The sequence below is a fragment of the Phodopus roborovskii genome, unplaced genomic scaffold, assembly GCF_943737965.1.
Source record: "Phodopus roborovskii unplaced genomic scaffold, PHOROB, whole genome shotgun sequence".
NCBI classification, from domain to species: Eukaryota; Metazoa; Chordata; class Mammalia; order Rodentia; family Cricetidae; genus Phodopus; species Phodopus roborovskii.
In genome coordinates, this window is record NW_026125059.1 from 12,718,964 (window position 1) to 12,736,819 (window position 17,856).

Below are 17,856 nucleotides of genomic sequence, written 5' to 3' on the forward strand. Positions count from 1 at the left end.
AGATAAGTGATAATGGCCCCAGGGCTCCAGCTACACTGGTGATTGGCTGGCGGCTCACCCCAAGGACAGTAATGATCCCTGGCTGGTGGATGTTTGGTCCATCACTGCCAACCTAGTGCATGCTAGGCAGCTGCCTGCTTATTGGGCTTATCACTGCCACTGATTTGGTCACTAATGGTAAATGCTTTCCTGTTTAGTAAATTACTGTGTGAGTGAGAACAATTTGTTTTCTTACTAATGAGGAAATCATTCTTTAGTAATTAGTGAGAGAGCTGTTCAAGTTACAAAGCAGGCAGCTGAAAAGAATGGAGGACAGTTTTTCTTTCTTTCCTTCCTTTCATTCTTTCTTTCTTGGCTTGCCTGCCTGCCTGCCTGCCTGCCTGCCTGCCTGCCTGCCTGCCTGCACAGGGTTTTTTGCTGTATAGCCCAGCCTGGTCTCAGATTCTTAGTAAACCTCCAGTCCTGGCCTCCTGAGTACTAGATTTATAGGTGTGAACCACTCTGCCCAGCTTGGAATTTTTTCTTTATTTTTAAAATAAATTATTTTGATGTGTATGGGTGTTTCGCATATGTGCAGGGTTAGGGTTAGGTAGGGTGAGGGTTCAGCACACCACTTGTGAAATCCTTTTCCTCAGAGATCAGAAGGAAACAGACCTTTTGGAATGTGCTTTAACAGTGGTTGTGAGCCGCCATGTGGGAGCTGGGAAGCAAATCCAGGTCCTTCCCCTGGAAGAGCAGCCAGTGCTCTAACCACTGTCCAGTCTCTCCAGCCCCCTACGTGAAAGCCATAGATAAGTCTTGTGTTAAACATTACTGCATAGGGTTGACAGTAGACGTGTACAATTCTGGGTGGTTTATAGTCCCGATAGCTGCTCCTTGCTCCTTGTCCCTCGGAATCCTTTTTACCTGTTACCTGTTACCCTGTTACCCAGTGGTTGTGGCAGAGTCCCACGGACCCTAAAGAAACCATACAGCACATACATACACAGCCCTGTCCACCCTTCCTTCGGTGAAGAAGGTATTGTCGGAGTTGGGAAGCTCTCGGGACAAAGAACTCGCCTGTAAGGTCTGGCCTGTGGCCCTGCCTGTGATTCCGCCTCTCTAGTCCAGAGCTGGAATACTCAGAGCAAGATGGCTAACTAGATTACCGGTGAGAGGTGAGGTCAGTTGTGAGAGCCTGGCCGCAGTGGAGAAGGTGGAGAGAAATTGAAGTAACACCTGGCATCTGCTGGCATCTGCGTGGGCACGCACACTCCAGCACACACACTCACGTGCACACTGCACACATCCATGTGGGGGAGGCGCAGTGTTGTGACTCTACAGGTAAAGATGAGAGGTGGGAAAGGAGGTTGTAGTGGTGGTGGACAGATTTAAGGGGGGGACTCACAATCGCCCCCCCTCCATTGTTACCTTCATTGATTGGGCCAAGCTGTTCAGTTACCAAAGGGGAGACTGCTTACAGATGGGCAGACTGAGGCCTGCAGAATGATCTGCCACAGCTCCTGCAACCATTTGGATTCTGACAATCGAAATGAAGAGTGGCCTGTTTAGGGAGATACTTTCTTTGCAGTTCTCAAACTGAACATGGTGACATTTGCGGGGAGCTAATGAAGCAGCCTGTCCTGATGAGGTCTTTAAAGTCCCAGATCTGGTTAGAGAGGGGCACTCGGTCTTTGCTGTGATTGCAAGTGAGTCAGTCATGAATTCTCAGGGTCTTTAAAGCTAGAGACATTATGTTAGTGATGAATTGGCTTGGCTATTCAAAACACCCCCCCACCTTGCCTGTCCTGGAACTCGCTCTGTAGACCAGGCTGGCCTCAAACTCACAGAGATCCACCTGCCTCTCCCTCCCAAGTGCTGGGAACACCGGGAACACAGGCGAGCGCCACCACATCCCGCTCAGTTCTCTCTTAAAGCAAAAAATTTTTTAAAAAATATTAATGTGGTGGGTGAGGTATAAAGATGGAGTCAGGAGGAGGCCGGCCTCCACGGAAGCCCAGGGCATGTGCTGGCAGCATCGGCCGCAGTGTAACTCCCTGCAAATAGTTACTCATTTGACACCCATTTTGGGTTACTGCTTTTGTTCTTGGAGGTAGTTAAGTAATTTCATGTTCATTAGCATGGTTTTGTGTGTGTGTGTGTGTGTGTGTGAACAGAACAGGTATTTCTGTTTTCTTTCTTTGGTTTTTGAGATAGGGTTTCTCTGTAGCCCTGGCTGTCCTGGAACTTGATCTGTGGACCAGGCTGCCCTCAAACTCAAGAGATCCGCCTGTCTCTGCCCCCGAGTGCTGGGATTAAAGGCTTGGAAGTGTGGGCTTCCTGCTTTCTCACTCCATTGAGGTGTGCCCCCCACGTGTGGTTGCCGTTGTCTGTTTTTATCCGGGAGGAGGAGGCTCTGAAAGAGAATATGAATGAGTACCAAAGGCACAGGCACACTTTGTCTTCCCTTCCCACTAGAAACACAGGAGCAATAATAGCTAAGGACTTTAAGGATTAAAACCCCCCCCCCTTTTTTTTTTTTGCTGCAGTGGCTAGGGAAGGGCCAGTAGGGGGCAGAAGGAACATTACAAATATGTTTCTGAGTTTGGCTGCTTCATGGAACCTAAAAGGCATTATAGTGACAAGCCAGCCATGTCCACTTGATGGACCAGGAAAAGGCTAGGTGCATTGTATGGTACATGCTGTAGATTTGAGGCGTCCTAGACCATAGTCCTAAGGCCTCGTTGTGGGGGGTGATTGACATTTCTGTGATGGGTCCAAAGCATACAAATACATAGAAACAGAAAGTAGAGTAGTGTTCCCAGGAACCTGGGTGAAGATGGGGATGTTGGGAGTTGGGCTGGCCAGTTACAAGTCAACTTGACACAAGCTGTAGTCGTCCAAGAAGAGTGAACCTCAGTTGAGAAAATGTCTCTATAACATTGGGCTGTACGCAGAGCCTTAGAGTATTTTCTTACTGATTGATGGCCCACATCAATATGTGGGTAGTATCACCCCTGGGCTGGTGGTTCTGGGTTCCGTAAGAAAGCAGGCTGAGTAAGCCAATAAACAGCGCTCCTCCATGGCCTTTGCATTAGCTCTCCAGATTCCTGCCCTGCTTGTGTTCCTGTCCTGACTTCCTTTGATGATGGACTGTGCTGTGGAAATGTAATGGAATAAAACCTTTCCTCCCCGAGTTACTTTGGTCGTGGTGTTTCGCCACTGCAATGGACACCCTTAGACACAGTGAAGACTGGGGGGAGAGTAGGGTTGTCTTCTTGGATGTGTGTGTGGTGAACATGTTCTAGAATTGCTTGTGCTGTTGGATGTATAGCTCCAGACATGCAAAGCCATTAAATGTGTGTGTGTGTGTGTGTGTGTGTGTGTGTGTGTGTGTGTGAGTTGGCCCACAGCCACTGAAGCGTAGAACCTCAGAGCCAGCAGATTGTGCATTGTAGCTGGTGAAACGGATAATGCATTACTTATATCTCATTAAAATGCACTTTTGGGTCAGCAGGATGGCTCTGTGTATGATGGTTGTGCAAGTCTGGTAACCTGACATTGATCTTTCATGTAAATGTGAAAGGTCAGAATTGACTCCACAAAGTTGTTTGCTTGTACACCACACACACACCTTCAAAAGAGTTATATCAGTGGGCTGGAGTTGTGGCATAGTTGGTAGAGTGCCTGTCTAGAATGCATGAACATCTAGACTCACCCTTACCACTGAATTTAAAAACTGGTTGTAGTCGGGGGCTTCAGAACCTGAGTCATCAGCTACATAGTGAGGTAGACCAGATGGATGCCTGACCTTTAAAAAAAAATTAATAATTTTAAATAAAGATAAAAAGAACTTAAAGCAACAAAACCTTAAACATTTTGTGTGGGCTGAACAAGACACATCTGGGGGGGGTGGTGTTTGGGCTCTAAAAGGGATTCTAGGTGGCTTTGACATTGTTCTGTGCAGAGTTTCTCAGCTCAGCAAGGGGCTGGCCTGTAAACTGTAGGTCATTTAGTCACCTCCTAGGCTTCCACCCCTGGGATGCTAGAAGCAGCCCTGTCCTGCCCTGCCAGGCATCTTGACAGCCTGGGAGGGACAGTGCGTCCCAGACTTCACTAGTGTCAGGCTTGTGTGTCTTGTCACCTCCAATAGCCACAGAGCGCCACCCTCCCTCGTTCACGTAAGGCTTTTCTGTTTTTATCTTTTCAGATGATGGATGTTATAAAAGGAACAATGACGGAAATCTACAATGACCTCTCCAAAAACACCACAGGAAGCACAGTAGCTGAGGTCAGCAGCAGCTGGGGGTCCCCAGCAGTTCAGGCCTGCGCCAGGGCCATGGGAAGCTGGGCACCAGGGCCATGGGAAGCTGGGCGCCAGGGCCATGGGAAGCTGGGCGCCAGGGCCATGGGAAGCTGGGCAGGGAGCCCGGGCGCCCGGCTTGCTCTTTGGGCTGGGAGCATGTGTGGGTATTAAATTAAGTAGGTGGCTAGGGAGACCAGCTTGCTTCTGCCTACATCCTGTTAGAGCACAGTGAGACTGGACACCAGCTTTGGTTTGTGTGTGATTAGTGTTGTAGCTGACGCCACCCCCACCCCCCAGGATTTCTCTGTGTGATGGCTCTGACTGTCCTCGAACTCGCTCTGTAGACCAGGCTGGCCTCAAACTCACAGAGATCCTCCTGCCTCTGCCTTCTGAGTGGTGGGATTAAAGGTGTGTGCCACCACCCAGCCTGACAAAAGTACTTAGGTAAGAATTTGTATACCAGAGGCACCATAGCTCTATGAGCTAAGACAGTGGTTAAAATTAAAATGCCAGCTAAAAAATAAGAGAGAAAAAAAAAATTAAAATGCTAACTTTTTACTTACGAAGTCACCTCCTATATCATGAAACACACATAAAAGTTAGTCTATCCCTGCCTCTCCCTTGGAGGCCACTCAGAGCGAGCACCTGCTAATACCTGTGTGGACAGCATGGTGCTGGCGGTGGCCTAGTGGCCTGTATTCAGTCATCAGGTGACATACAGAGAATGAATCCCAAGCAGAAACAATGGCCTTCGAATCGGTTTGTTTGTTTTTCAGTGTCAATCAACAAATAGAAATCTCTCTGTCCCCAGTGAGCTTTGGGCAGCGGTGAGGGTGGTGTCTATAGGAGTTCACTATGCATTGCTGGCTGGCCTTGAACTCAAGTGAGTTCAAGTAACCTTGCCTCCCTGGGAGCTGGCATTAAAGGCCTCACCACCACACTTGGCCCTTTTTGTTCATTTTAAGCATTTGTGTGTGGTTGAACTCTGGTCATGTGTCTCCCCCGAAACCTTGGGTCCAGCCTATGCTAGGATGACCACGCCCCTCCAGCCCCCAACCTTGCCATATGACTGCATTGACTGCTCACTCAGTTGCCCAAGCATATGGCACAGGTGGTCCTTGGCTCTGGGGTGTCCTATATATCTTGGAGGCTACAGAGCAGCTGCTGGCTCTCCGTACCCTCCCGAGTCAGCAGTGCTACACAGTTGTGACAACCCAGAATGACACCAGGCATTATCGCTGTCATGGGTGGGCAGGTTGTCCTGCTGGAGAACCACCATAGAAGTCTGGGCTTATTTTCCCTTCCAAATGAGTGACCTCAAATTTATCCTTCCCCCAAGATCCTTTGGTCTTCAGAGATGCAGGATTTGGGATGTCGAGAATGATATGGGACACTGGGACTGGGGGGGGGCAGGGAGAGGGGCACAGAAGTAGGGTTAGAGGAGTCCATTCTCTCTTGTAACTTGTCCATCCCTAGGAGCAAGCTCAGGGCATCAGGCTTGATATCAGGTACCCTTACCAGCTGAGTCACCTCGGTAGCCTTGATTCATATGCTTTAAAGAATCATGCTAATTAAATGTTATTATTTAACTTTTTATTTCCAAAACTTTTAAGACAGGGTTTCTCTGTGTAGCTTTCTCTGGCTCTGTAGACCAGACTGGCCTCTAACTCACAGAGATCTGAGTGTTGGGATTAGAGATGTGTGCCACCACTGCCCCATGCTGATTACATTTCTTTTATAAGATTTATTATATATTTATATATATGCTCTGTCTACATGTATGCCTACATCCCAGAAGAGGGCATCAGATCTCATTATAGATGGTTGTGAGCCTCCATGTATTTGCTGGGAATTGAACTCTGGTTCTCTGGAAGAGCAGGCAGTTAATGCTCTTAATCTCTGAGCCATCGCTCCAGCCCCTGTTAATTAAATATTTAATGTATTATTTGGTTTTCCCTCCTGCTGCATTTGGGGGGGGGTGGCTCACTTGATTTGGCCTTCAGAACCAGGATCCTCAAGTGTGTGTGTGTGAATGCGACCTCTTCCCTCCCACCACACAATCCACCACCTGAGCTGGGGACGGTAGGCTCAGAGGCAGGCTGCCACGCAGAGCTCAGGGACAGACAGGAGGGGGACCAGCTGCATGGGTGGTGTCTCAGGCTCCGGTGTCCTCCCTGCAGATTCGAAGGCTGAGGATCGAGATCGAGAAGCTGCAATGGCTGCACCAGCAGGAGCTTGCTGAGATGAAGCACAATCTGGGTGAGCCCCCTGAGGGTGTGAGGGTCCCCTGAGGGGCTGAGCCCCTGGCTGCTCTGTACCTGGAGTTGGGGAGAGCACAGTCCTCAGGGATCTGGGGCTGCAGACTCCACCTTCCCTCTCACGATAATAACACATTTTGTTTCTCCTGCTGCCTTTACATGGGTTCTGGGGATTGAACTCAGGATATCAGGCTTGGCCACAGTACCTTTACCAGCTGAGCCACCTTCGTGGCCCTTTGTTGGTGTTTTCAAGAAGAGCTTGTGTGGGATCAAAGGGCCATTTACTTTCAATGTAAGGTTTACTTGTAAGTGTATGTACTGCCTGGAGTAGAACTGTCTTGGAATGAGTGGTTCGGTTGTTGCCCCGTTAGCATAGCAGTCAACTATGGTGTTCATTCAGTGTCTCAAGACCCACACTTGCACACAGTAGGTGCCATATACATGTTTGATTGACAGAAAAAATAAGAGAGAACGAGTATCAGTCGAAAATGTTTGAAGGCCTTGTGGAATTCCTACAACTTCAAGTTGCTTGAGATGGTATTGCTGGGAACTCCTGTTACCTACATCCTGGGCACATCGCTGACAGCGTGGCAGGTCATCAGACTTGACTGATGAATGTCCCAGCTGGATTAATGGCCCAGGGTCACCAATCTAGTGGGGGGCCATTTCTAAGGCTTAAGATCAGGTCTGTGTGATCCTAGGTGTCTGATGCTTAGCATCCCGTGCTGGGTCAAATGATGCAGCTGGTCTCCTCCTCCTCCAGAGCTCACCATGGCCGAGATGAGGCAGAGTTTGGAGCAGGAGCGGGATCGGCTCATTGCCGAGGTGAAGAAGCAGCTGGAGCTGGAGAAGCAGCAAGCAGTAGATGAGACCAAGAAGAAGCAGTGGTGTGCCAACTGCAAGAAGGAGGCCATCTTCTACTGCTGCTGGAACACTAGCTATTGCGACTACCCCTGTCAGCAGGCCCACTGGCCTGAGCACATGAAGTCCTGTACCCAGTCAGGTACTGTGGGTGCGCGTGCCTGGGAGGCTGCGGGTGGGCTCTTGCCTGCAAACAGCTGTTGCTCTGATACACAACAGATGCCCTTGTGGGGTTTACACATCACACCTGGCACAGGGCCTGCAACTTCTAACAGTTAGCTTGGCAGAGTTTTTGATCAGGTGGCCTGGCCCCCAAAATCAGTGGTCCTGGCACTGAGAATCTCTGTTCTTAGGGCAAGGAAGACGTGCTTGTTGGCTGGGAACTAACTGATGTGTTGTTAGGGTACCACAGTAGCCATCATCTCTTGTTGTGAGCTGAAGGGCCCGGAGCCCCACCCCCTCCAGTAGGAACCACTAACTGTCCACATTTTTAGTGATTTTAAGTTGTATATATAGAATTTATGATAACATGGCACTGGGGTATTCAAAGCCATGATTGGTAATGTGCACGTGGGAGGTGGGAGGGCTCCATGTGGATTGTTTAACTCTTCCAACTTTCTTTGTGGCATGGTGATATCTGTGTCTTTAATTCCTCCCTGCTTTTCTATTCACCTGGAAGCTCTGGTCCCCCCTCAGAAACGGGTTCACTGGCCTGAGGTAGATCTAAGCCTAAATGAAGATCGGGGGTGGGGTTGTCACAGCCTGGGTCTGCACAAGCTTCCTTTGCTCGGAGACCATGTTCTCCTCAGCAAAATGATTTCAAATGTGAATTGCTCAATATTAAAAGACCTATTTGCAAATAAAGTTTGGAGCTCTGGCTTTTGGAGACCATGGCCCATGCCAGATCTCTAGGTGGGACTGAGGAGGATGGAGCCTGGTGGGGTCAGATAGGGCCTGAGCCACGGGGTCCTCTAATTGTGGCACAGGTTTACAGCTGGACCCCAGATGAAGCCTGAAACCATCACAAGTCTTAAGCATCCTCATGAATTCTCACATTCTCATTGGTCCCCAGCTACTGCCCCTCAGCAGGAAGCAGATGCCGAGGCAAGCACGGACACAGCAAATAAGTCATCCCAGGGCAGCTCCTCCAATGCACAGTCAGCACCTTCAGAAACAGCCAGTGCCTCCAAAGAGAAGGAGACACCAGCGGAGAAGAGCAAGGACAATTCGGTGAGGGTCCCCATTGACTGTCATCCTCTGTATCTGCCACCCCGACTGTCCCTTGCTGTCTGGGGTTATCTGGGCGGGGATTGGCTCTTTCTGGCCACTATGCCCTAGATTCCAGTGATAGGCAAGAGTGTAGAGAGCTATTCTCTAGGGTCCCTCAAAGTTCACAAGGGTGCTTCTGCCAAGACCTTTTGCAGAGGTGAAATCGATGCCCCTTCTAGCCACCTGTCACTATGGAGGACCACAAGTGTGGCTGATGTTGACCAAGGACCTGCTTGTTTTAAAATAAATTATTTGATATTTAAGTGGCCCCTTGTGGTCAGTGTTGTCCCACTGGATCTCAGGGGTCACAGCTGCTTACTTCCCATGGTGTCTGTGGTCACAGTTGAATACATAGGCTGTTTTAAGGGCTTTGGTCATCATTGCTTATACTTTTAACTGTGTATTTCAAGAGACCAAATCATTAGATGGTCAGTAATATCTCTATTGACTTCACAGATAGTGTCGCCCAGTAATATGTTAGCACTTTTGAGCAGTATATACATTCTTTGCACAGAATGGTACTGGATAGGTCTGTCAGTGGAGCTTCGGAAGCATTGGATGTTCTAGGAGTGAGACAGTAGGGATAAGTGGGACACCCCCAAGCTTTGTTCTGCCCTTTTGAATCTGGCAGGCAGAGCCTAAGGTGTGTGGCCACCTTACGCTCTGCCTTGTAAGGTGTCTTGGGTTGGGGTGGGGGGTGGGGAGTAGTGAGCCCTCTCATGACTCCTGGGGTTCTGTGGTCCCATCTTTTTGTTTGTTTGCATTTCTAGACCCTGGACCTTTCTGGCTCCAGAGAGACGCCCTCCTCCGTTCTCTTAGGTTCCAACCAAGGCTCTGGTATGTCGCCCCCTGGTGGGCAGATGGTGTTTTTATCTTTCACTTGGTCAAGTTGGGGGAAGTCAAAAGCTTGGGATCTTTTGGGGTACCTTGGATGGGTTCTGATGGGGTGTGGCTAGGCAAGGTGTTATGTGGGTGCCTCCTTGCATTGGTCATCTCTGTTTATTGTCTTTACTGAGGGCAGAGGATCCCTGAGGTCCTCAGGCCATATTTGATTCATAAAGACCCCTTAAAGCCTTTAGTGAGAAAATGATGATGAGTGGGACCTCCCCCTCCCCAAACCCTGCTAGCCATGTGGTGTCTTCTCTGGTGGAGCTGGAGCCACACTTCCTTCCTGGGATTCTTTCCACATTCTTCTAAACTCGTTCCCAGAGATCAGAACCATGGCTTCCTTCTCAACAACCGTTTTGGCCAATTTGAAGTTCTCTCCTGTCTTGGCTCCAGGATCTTTCTGTCCGTTGGTTTTCTTTGGCTGAAAAGCAAACATTAATGTTTCACTTACACAGTAGACAGAAAGTTTGCTCAAGATGGTTTGAAGGAGTTGACACTAGGGAGGACATAAACACACACATCTGGTTGGTTTTGTTTTTGGTTATTTGAGACAGGGTTTCTCTGTGTAGCCCTGACTGTCCTGGAACTCCATCTGTAGACCAGGCTGGCCTCAAACTCTGAGATCCACCTGCCTCTGTGTTGGGTACTGGGATTAAAGGTGTGTGCTACCATGCTGGGCTTTTTTTTTTTTTTTTTTTTTTTTTTTTTTTTTTTTTTTGGAAATTTGAAAACTTGGTACAATATAATTGAAGACTGCTAGTGGACAAATACCCCCTCCCCCACAATATCTCCTTCAGTCCCTGCATGTTTCTGAGTTCAGGGGCTCTGTCATTCTGCGATGTCATTAACGTCATAGATCATTTTAAATTCTGGTCTTTGATCTCCTGCCTCAGCCTCCTGGGCGCTGGGTCAGTGGGCCTGTGCCACCTTGCCTGGCTTGAGTTCTGCTCTTCACAAAGACAGAGTGGACGGGATTCTAGCAGTTCGCTGCCCTTAGTACGGAACACTTTGTGTTTTTTTAAAATCACGTCTGAACAGGTGCCTTTGTGGATTTTCCACTTTTTAGTGATGGTGTTTAAATAAAAATAAAGTGTTAAATAAAAGCAGTCATGGTGATTGCACACCTTTAATCCCAGCATTCAGGAGTCAGAGGCAAGTGGATCTTCGTGAGTTTAAGGCCAGCCTGGTCTATAGAGTGAAACTCTCAAATATAAAGAAGCATAGAAAACCGTGACTTGAGTAAGATAAAGAGGATTGTCGTTGGGACTCTGGGGTGCTGTAGAGGAGTTAGAGCTGAGAATTGATATCTAGGGATGACCTTGAGGTCTGGTGGGGACCTGCTTGAGGACTCTTCCCAGGAGTGTCCTGTGTCTCTCCTCTTGAGGCCAGGGCAGCCACACTTTTCTGCAGAAGTCTGTGTGTTCCCTAACAGCTGTGCAAGTTACAGACCAAACATAAAGAGAGCGAAATGCATGGCCACGGGCTAGCAGAAATGGCTGTCTGCTCTGGCCCGTGGGTTCCCTTTGCTGACCCCTGACCTGGAGCATCTTGGGTCAGAGGGACTGGAAAGAATAGCTCTGAATGGAGGGTCAGCCTTCAGTTCAATGCGTGCTCAGAATAGAGTTGTGCTCCAAGGGAGCACCACTGCCCCTGACTCTTTGAGGAAGCAGCCCCTGTGATTCTGGGGGACAGATGAGAAGGTTGTCCACAGGAGTTGACTTAGACACTTAGGCTGCTTAGCTAGTGATGTCAGAGCTGGGGCATCTATGCAGATGTTTCTTCTGTAGTATGCCAGGTGCAGTGCATGCCAGAAATTGCTGTCAGTGGAAGCCAGAGATGGTTGCCCAGGCTGTCACATGGGTCTTGGTTTGTCCAATCCCACCACTCCTTCCTGTCCCTCTCCTCCCCTCCAGCTGTGTCTCCCCTCCCCTCCAGCTGTGTCTCCCTGTACCAATAATGTTTCCTGCGGCCCCTGAGCCCCAAATAAACGCAAGGATGCTATTTTTTTAGTTATAAATCTGTTGGCTGATGACTAGGGCTTCTTATTGGCTAGATCTATCCTAATTATTAACACGCTTCTTTTAATCTAAGTATTTCCATGTGGTCTTACCTTACTGGAGAAGGGTCCAGACATGTTACTCCTTTGGTGGTCTACATGGCGACTGCTAAGCATATCAGCAGAAAAGAGAGTAATTTCCTGTTTATCCCTGCTTATATCCTGATTTCTGCCCAGCTATGTCACTTCCTGTCTAGCCAATCAGTGTTTCATCCATTAACCAATAAGAGAAACACGCATGCACGCACGCACACACACACACACACACACACACACACACACACACCCGGGGCACAGTTCTTCACCTGCTGTTTAGTAAGTCCCTAATGTGAGTCTCTGATTCCCTACTCCATATCAGCAGCATCCCAAGTTTTATTCCCTGTCTGTCAGACCAGCTGCCTGGCCCTCCTTGCCTCCTCATCCTTTGGAGCATCGGCCGTGGGCACTGCCCTAGGCCGAGTGCCAGTATTTTCTCTGCCTTTCCTTGCTAGGCTGGCCTCCTGCACCTGACCTACCCCTCTCTGTTCCTGTCCTTGGCAGCTAAGCTGTCTCTCTCGATCTTTCCTGGGGAGAATTGATATTCACCCGTGTTCCCATGTTCCTTCTTCTACTCCACACCTCATATTTCTGATAGAAAGTTCTACAACAAGAGCCGTGGCCGGGTCTGTGTTGTCCATCCTGGAAATATATACCGAACCCTTGCGTTTATGTGACTAAGGGTTGGGACTGGACATTTTATTTTAGATGATTAAAATAGTAACTTTGTTGGCACATGCCTACAGGATTGAGCAGCACAACCTGAACCCTGTCCACTCAGCTTCCCCAATCCAAGTACAGCATCTCCTGTACCCCGTCTCCAGCTCCCTTCTCACACCTCAGCTCACTCAGCTGCCTTCTATTTTGGCATGTCACCATTGTCTCGGATGAAACCGTCCATTCAGCCATATACAGTAGCACAGGAACTCAGGAGGCAAAGGCAGGCATGCATGGTCTACATAGTGAGTCCCAGGTCAGCCAGAACTACATAGTGAGATAATATCTCAAAGAAAAACCAAAAGGGAGACATTGACAAGCAAGAACTTTTAAAAAGTCTAAATGTTGTTGAGTTTTATTATTAATGTAATTCCTTTATGTCTGAAAGTGCTGGGCACTGGTGTTGTGCCCAGGAAAGACCTCAGAGCCCTGGTTCCGCCAGGCTGGTGCTTTCCTTTCTCAGCAGCATCCCAACCGACACGTTCTGACATTTCATCTCAGGCAATGCCCAGACAGGTAGAGATTTCAGAAGGAGCCTTGTCTTGAGTCCAGGGTAAAGAATGAGGCAGGGGTAATGGAGAGCTGGCTTGGTGGGTACACACGTGAACCTGGATTCTGCAACCATGTAAAAAGCCAGGTGAGGGAGCATGTGTCTGTAACTCCAGTGCCATAGCCTAGCGATCTCTCAGACTCGCTGGCCAGACACGAGTTTTACTGAGACCCCACCTTGAAAATAAACCGGCAGATAGATGGATAGATAGAAAGAAAGATAGGTGTTAGAAGATGGATAGATGATAGGCAGACAGACAGACAGCCTGAAAGTGCTCGTAATACCTCCACATTCACATGTACACCCCCCTCCCACCCTCCCTAAGAGCAGAATGGGGAGGGGAAGGGAGCTTCCTGGCAGTGAGTGCTGGGGGGTTGGAAGCCTCCTCATCTTTCTCCACCAACACCATCTATGCTGATGACTTTCCATCACTTCCATTCCTCAGTCTTAAAAGCCCTATTTATTTATTATATATAGTGTTCTCCCTGCATGTGTGCAGGCCAGAAGAAGGCACCAGATCTCATTACAGATGGTTGTGAGCCACTATGCAGTTGCTGGGAATAAAACTCAGGACCTCTGGAAGAGCAGCCAGTGCTCTTAACCTCTGAGCCCTCTCTCCAGTACTTGGCCCTGGGGTCACTGCCCGTGGTGGTGTATCTTTGAGGAACGAAGGCCTCTGAGGTCCTGGCTGTGTCTGCATCTGCCCTCAGTGTGGGAAGGGAAGGGTCTGGGAGGACAGAGATGTTAGGAGGGGCACTGGCTACCTCAGTAGATGGGCATGGGCCTCTGTCCTTTATACTTGATGGACTTTTGTGTGGTACTGGGGATTGATTTCTCGGTTCCCGTGCATCCTGGGTAAACCAGGGAGCCATATCCTCAGGGGCAGTTTGTCCTTTAAGCAGAGTGTCCTTGCATGCAAACACAGAGGCTAGACTAGAGCTGGCAAGGTGCCCTTCGCTGGCCCTGCTGACACGCTGGCCTTGTGGGACCTGACTTGTACAGGCCTGTCTTCCAGCCTGTCTTTAGACTTTATCTGTGGGCTTCCCTTCCCCCTCCCTGATTTCTGAGGCCGGTGCTTTATGTGGTCTGACCACCCCGGCTGTGTGAGCCTCCCCTATTCCCAGCCTGTCAGGAGAGGCAGTCTTTTCTTGGCAGCTCGCTTTCTCCCGCCTGTCACTCTGCCACATCCACACTGCCCCACTTGTGGCCTGCTGGCATCAAGACTGAACATGCGGCTTCCCTGTCTCTTCTCGCCTCCTTTCTGAGTGTGAAAAGTTGCAATCCCACAATTCCATTTGCAGTGACTGGAATGCCTGCCACTCATCGCCCAGGCATGTGGTCTACTGTGGCGATACTTTCCTTCCTTCCTTCCTCGCTCTTAATTCCGTTTCTCCCCCCCCCCCCCCACTAAACTCTTCAGGATATTCATTGGTGTTCATACCCCTTCCACTTGCCGTGGAGCCAGGGCCGGCCTCAAAGTCCCGATACCCCGCCTCAGCCTCCTCAGTGTTGGGATGACAGGTGTCTGTCAGCACTCTTGGCTTTCCTGAGGACGTGGGGGAGGGGCTCTTTGACTTTGGATGTGGTTTGTGGGCGTCTCTTTATTGTGGCCTATGGTTTAGTCAGCTACTCCCTCCTGGCTGTCCCCTGTTGTCCTCAGTGTGGCATCTTTGCCTGCCTTCCTGTCTTTCACAGATAGTCCATTCTCTGCTCTACCGTGTGGTGTCTGCCACCCTAGTGCGCCTCACTCCAGCCTCAGTTTCCCTGCTGGAATCAGGCTCTTGGCAGAGCTTTCAAAACCCGGAGAATCTGTGCCTTGCAAAGTGTGGGGTTGCTTTTATGTCCCCGTATGTCCACTTCCCTCCTGTGGTGCTGCGTCAGCGACCCTGTTTGCGGTTGCACACATTTTCACCTGCAAGCACATCCATTGAAGTGACATACGTGAAGGAGCAGCCAGCCCATCCATGACCGTGGGTGTCGGCCCCTGGGGTTGTGTGGAATTTGAGCTGGGACAGACTCTAAGGCTACCTGTGCTCTCTTCAGTTAGCAAGAGGTGTGACAAGCAACCTGCCTATACCCCAACCACTACAGACCACCAGCCGCACCCCAACTACCCAGCCCAGAAGTGTAAGTATGACCCTGTCTCGTGGAAGCTGCTGGGGAGTCATTCCTGGCATGCAGACGCCTCGTTCTATGTGTTCGTGTGTGTCTTTGTGGGCGTGTCCTGTTCTTTAAGTCCTCCGCTTTTACAGTTGGTCTTCTTGTCTGCCTTTGCAAACTGCTGGAGGACAGCATGGGTCTGGCTTCTCGGAGCTTTTGTTTTGTCTTAGCTGGACCCTGCATCTCTCCTGCCATGATGGGGTATGTCAGCCAGCATCCAGGCCCCGTGCACTTGAGGCTCAGGCCTGCAGACTCTGGGCTCTATTTCCCCACTGATCTTGGCTCTCCCCAGAGCTGGAAGGACTTGGCGATGTGTACCGACAGTCCATGTCAGCCCCTCAAAGACATTCTATAGGATTATAGTGTAACTGCCAGGAATAGAAGCGTGCCTAAGAGGGCGGTTTGTAATTGCCCCCTCTGCCTGTTAGAACACTGTCCTCTTCTGGCTGAATATAAAAGTAACCGGAGCATTCTCTGCATGCACTTTGTGACAGACAGAAGAATAGTCCCTTAGGGGCAGCAGTGGCCCTTCCTCATTGGCCCTGTTCCATCTCTCAGGGTGACACTTCAGAGCTCAGGAGAGTTAGAGAACCAGGGAGCCTTAGGGAATGGTCTAAACAGCGAGCTGTCGTAGTGGACAGCCATTAAGGCTGTCATCGCAGCCACCAGTAGTGCCCACAGATTGGGGCTATTGTCCTCTTCTGAGATGGCTTCTGGACTCTTCTTTTAGCTTCCTCTTTGCTTCCTCAGCCACTATCTAGCTTGGTGCCTGTGTCCTCAAAGCCGTCCCAGGTGTCTGTTGGGGTCCATTTTGGTCACTGACCCCTAACATGATCCTTACTGGGAGCCCATGGGGGGTGTGTCCGGGGCAGGGTTGGGGCGGGAGGCTTTGCCATCTCATCTGGGCCTCATTTCTTCTCTTACAATCTCTTCCTGGTTTGGATATGAGTCTTTTAAATTAACCCAGAGTCCTGTTAACATCCAGAGACCACGTTTTGCCAGATTCTAAGGGTCTCCCAGAGCCAGTGTCAGGTCGAGTGGTGTCATTCGGTCACTTAAGGGGCAAGGATTCCCTATGGATGGGGCACCATTACTCACCAACCTTCACTCTGCAAGCATGACACCCTGCTGATCTTCCAGTTAGCCATGGTTGAAGCTGTCCCTCTGCTCTGTATACCCCAGATAAGGGATCTCAGTGGTAGCTGTGTTACAACTCTAGTGGTTGTGCAGCTGGAGGATGAGGGGAGGTGGACAGGGGAAGCTGAGCTTGCTGCCTTTCCTCCACAGACCATTCCAGGAGCAGCAAGACAGGTTTGTGGAGTAGCAGTGAGGAGAAGCGAGGATCAGCCCGCTCCGAGCACAGCACAGGGACCAGCACGAAGAACCTCCTGCCCAAAGAGTCTCGGGAGTCTCGACTAGACACCTTCTGGGACTAGGGTGCACGCATTGTGAGCCAGAACACCCCCCTGTAGGGGGAAACAATCCAAACAACAGGAAGCAACAGAAACTGGAGAACAGCCACCTTTTCAATACCCAACACTCAGGCTCTGCCCGTGGGCTTGGCTGCAAGGCAGCGACTTGACTCCATCCCAGCATGGGCCTTGCTGGGACTGCTGGACCTTGTGAGCCCAACACTGTAGGTGTAAGTAGGTACACTTTGTGATGTCACTGACCTAGCCTACCTTCCTTTTTCATATCTATACTGACCTTAACTTATAAAAACAAGTTATATATAACAGATCTACAACAAAAAGAATGTTTTGCTAATACAGAGGGCTGGCTAGCTAGCCCTCTGGCCTCACTGGTGTCAGGGCTGGGCCCAGGGATTGCTATTCTCACAGAGGCACTCCTTCTTGGATACTCAGGGGAGGGAGGGAGCCACTGTCACTCTGCAGCACACCACGATCGGGGCTCTCAGGCTGTGCTGTCCTGGACCCACCACACCAAGCCATCGGCCCCTCGCAGACCCTACAAGACGATGTCATGAAACACAAGCTCACTGGGCTCCAAGGACACAGAGAAGCAAGTGCATTCGGTATGCTTTCCGCTATGGTTCCGGAAGCGGCAGGGCAGCCTGCTGTTTACAGAAGGTCCATGGTGGATGCAGATAGCATACATGTGGGGATGTCCCTTCTCTCTGCTGAGTGCTTCCCACAAACACTCACACACGTTTGTAAAGAGATATGTGTCTCAGAAGCAAGGACTCAAAAGCAAGGTGCACGTTGAGGACATGTGAGCCCTCGGATGGAGCATGTATGTATTATTTATATGCTGGAGTTCTACGTTTTTATGTAAGCATGAAACACAGGCAGTGTGAGAGAAAGCCAGGACCGGTCATGCTGTCCCGTTAACGCTATGTCTGCTGTATTCCCATTTTGTATGTTGTGTAAAACAAGCCTCGATCGAAGCAAAAAGTGATGTGTGTATATGAGAAAAATTAATTGTATATCATTCCAGTACATTCCGTTGTACATTTTAGTCTTTGTTTACTTTCTCTTCATTGTTGATAAGAGAATGCAAGCTGTGCATTGTCCAGCTAGTTTACCCCCTACTAGAGAAGAAAGAGAAAGAACTGCTAGAAGAAAACAGGAGAGAAAGAACATTTGTGAATTGCAGTTGTCAAAAAAAAAAACAAAACAAAACAAAACAAAACAAAAAACAAACAATCTAGCCTAGCTGGCCTTATTTGGGAAGCGTAACTGCTTTTAGCATATGGGAGTATTTTTTCACATTTTCTTTGTATAAAATTTGTATTAAACTTAAATATCTTTTTTGA

General features: G+C 49.4%; 1 protein-coding gene across 4 annotated transcripts in view; it reads left to right on the plus strand.

Annotated features, from left to right (window-relative positions):
* Zmynd8 (zinc finger MYND-type containing 8) overlaps positions 1-17,856 on the plus strand; it is a 110,332-nt gene extending 92,476 nt beyond the window's left edge. For all 4 annotated transcript variants that reach the window (XM_051186174.1, XM_051186190.1, XM_051186182.1 and 1 more), the window contains 7 exons: positions 4,190-4,270; positions 6,466-6,544; positions 7,307-7,546; positions 8,477-8,634; positions 9,444-9,510; positions 14,964-15,047; positions 16,368-17,856. In XM_051186174.1, the coding sequence (XP_051042131.1) occupies positions 4,190-4,270; positions 6,466-6,544; positions 7,307-7,546; positions 8,477-8,634; positions 9,444-9,510; positions 14,964-15,047; positions 16,368-16,516 (858 nt within the window). In that variant the 3' untranslated portion in view covers positions 16,517-17,856. The remainder of the gene's footprint in view (positions 1-4,189; positions 4,271-6,465; positions 6,545-7,306; positions 7,547-8,476; positions 8,635-9,443; positions 9,511-14,963; positions 15,048-16,367) is intronic.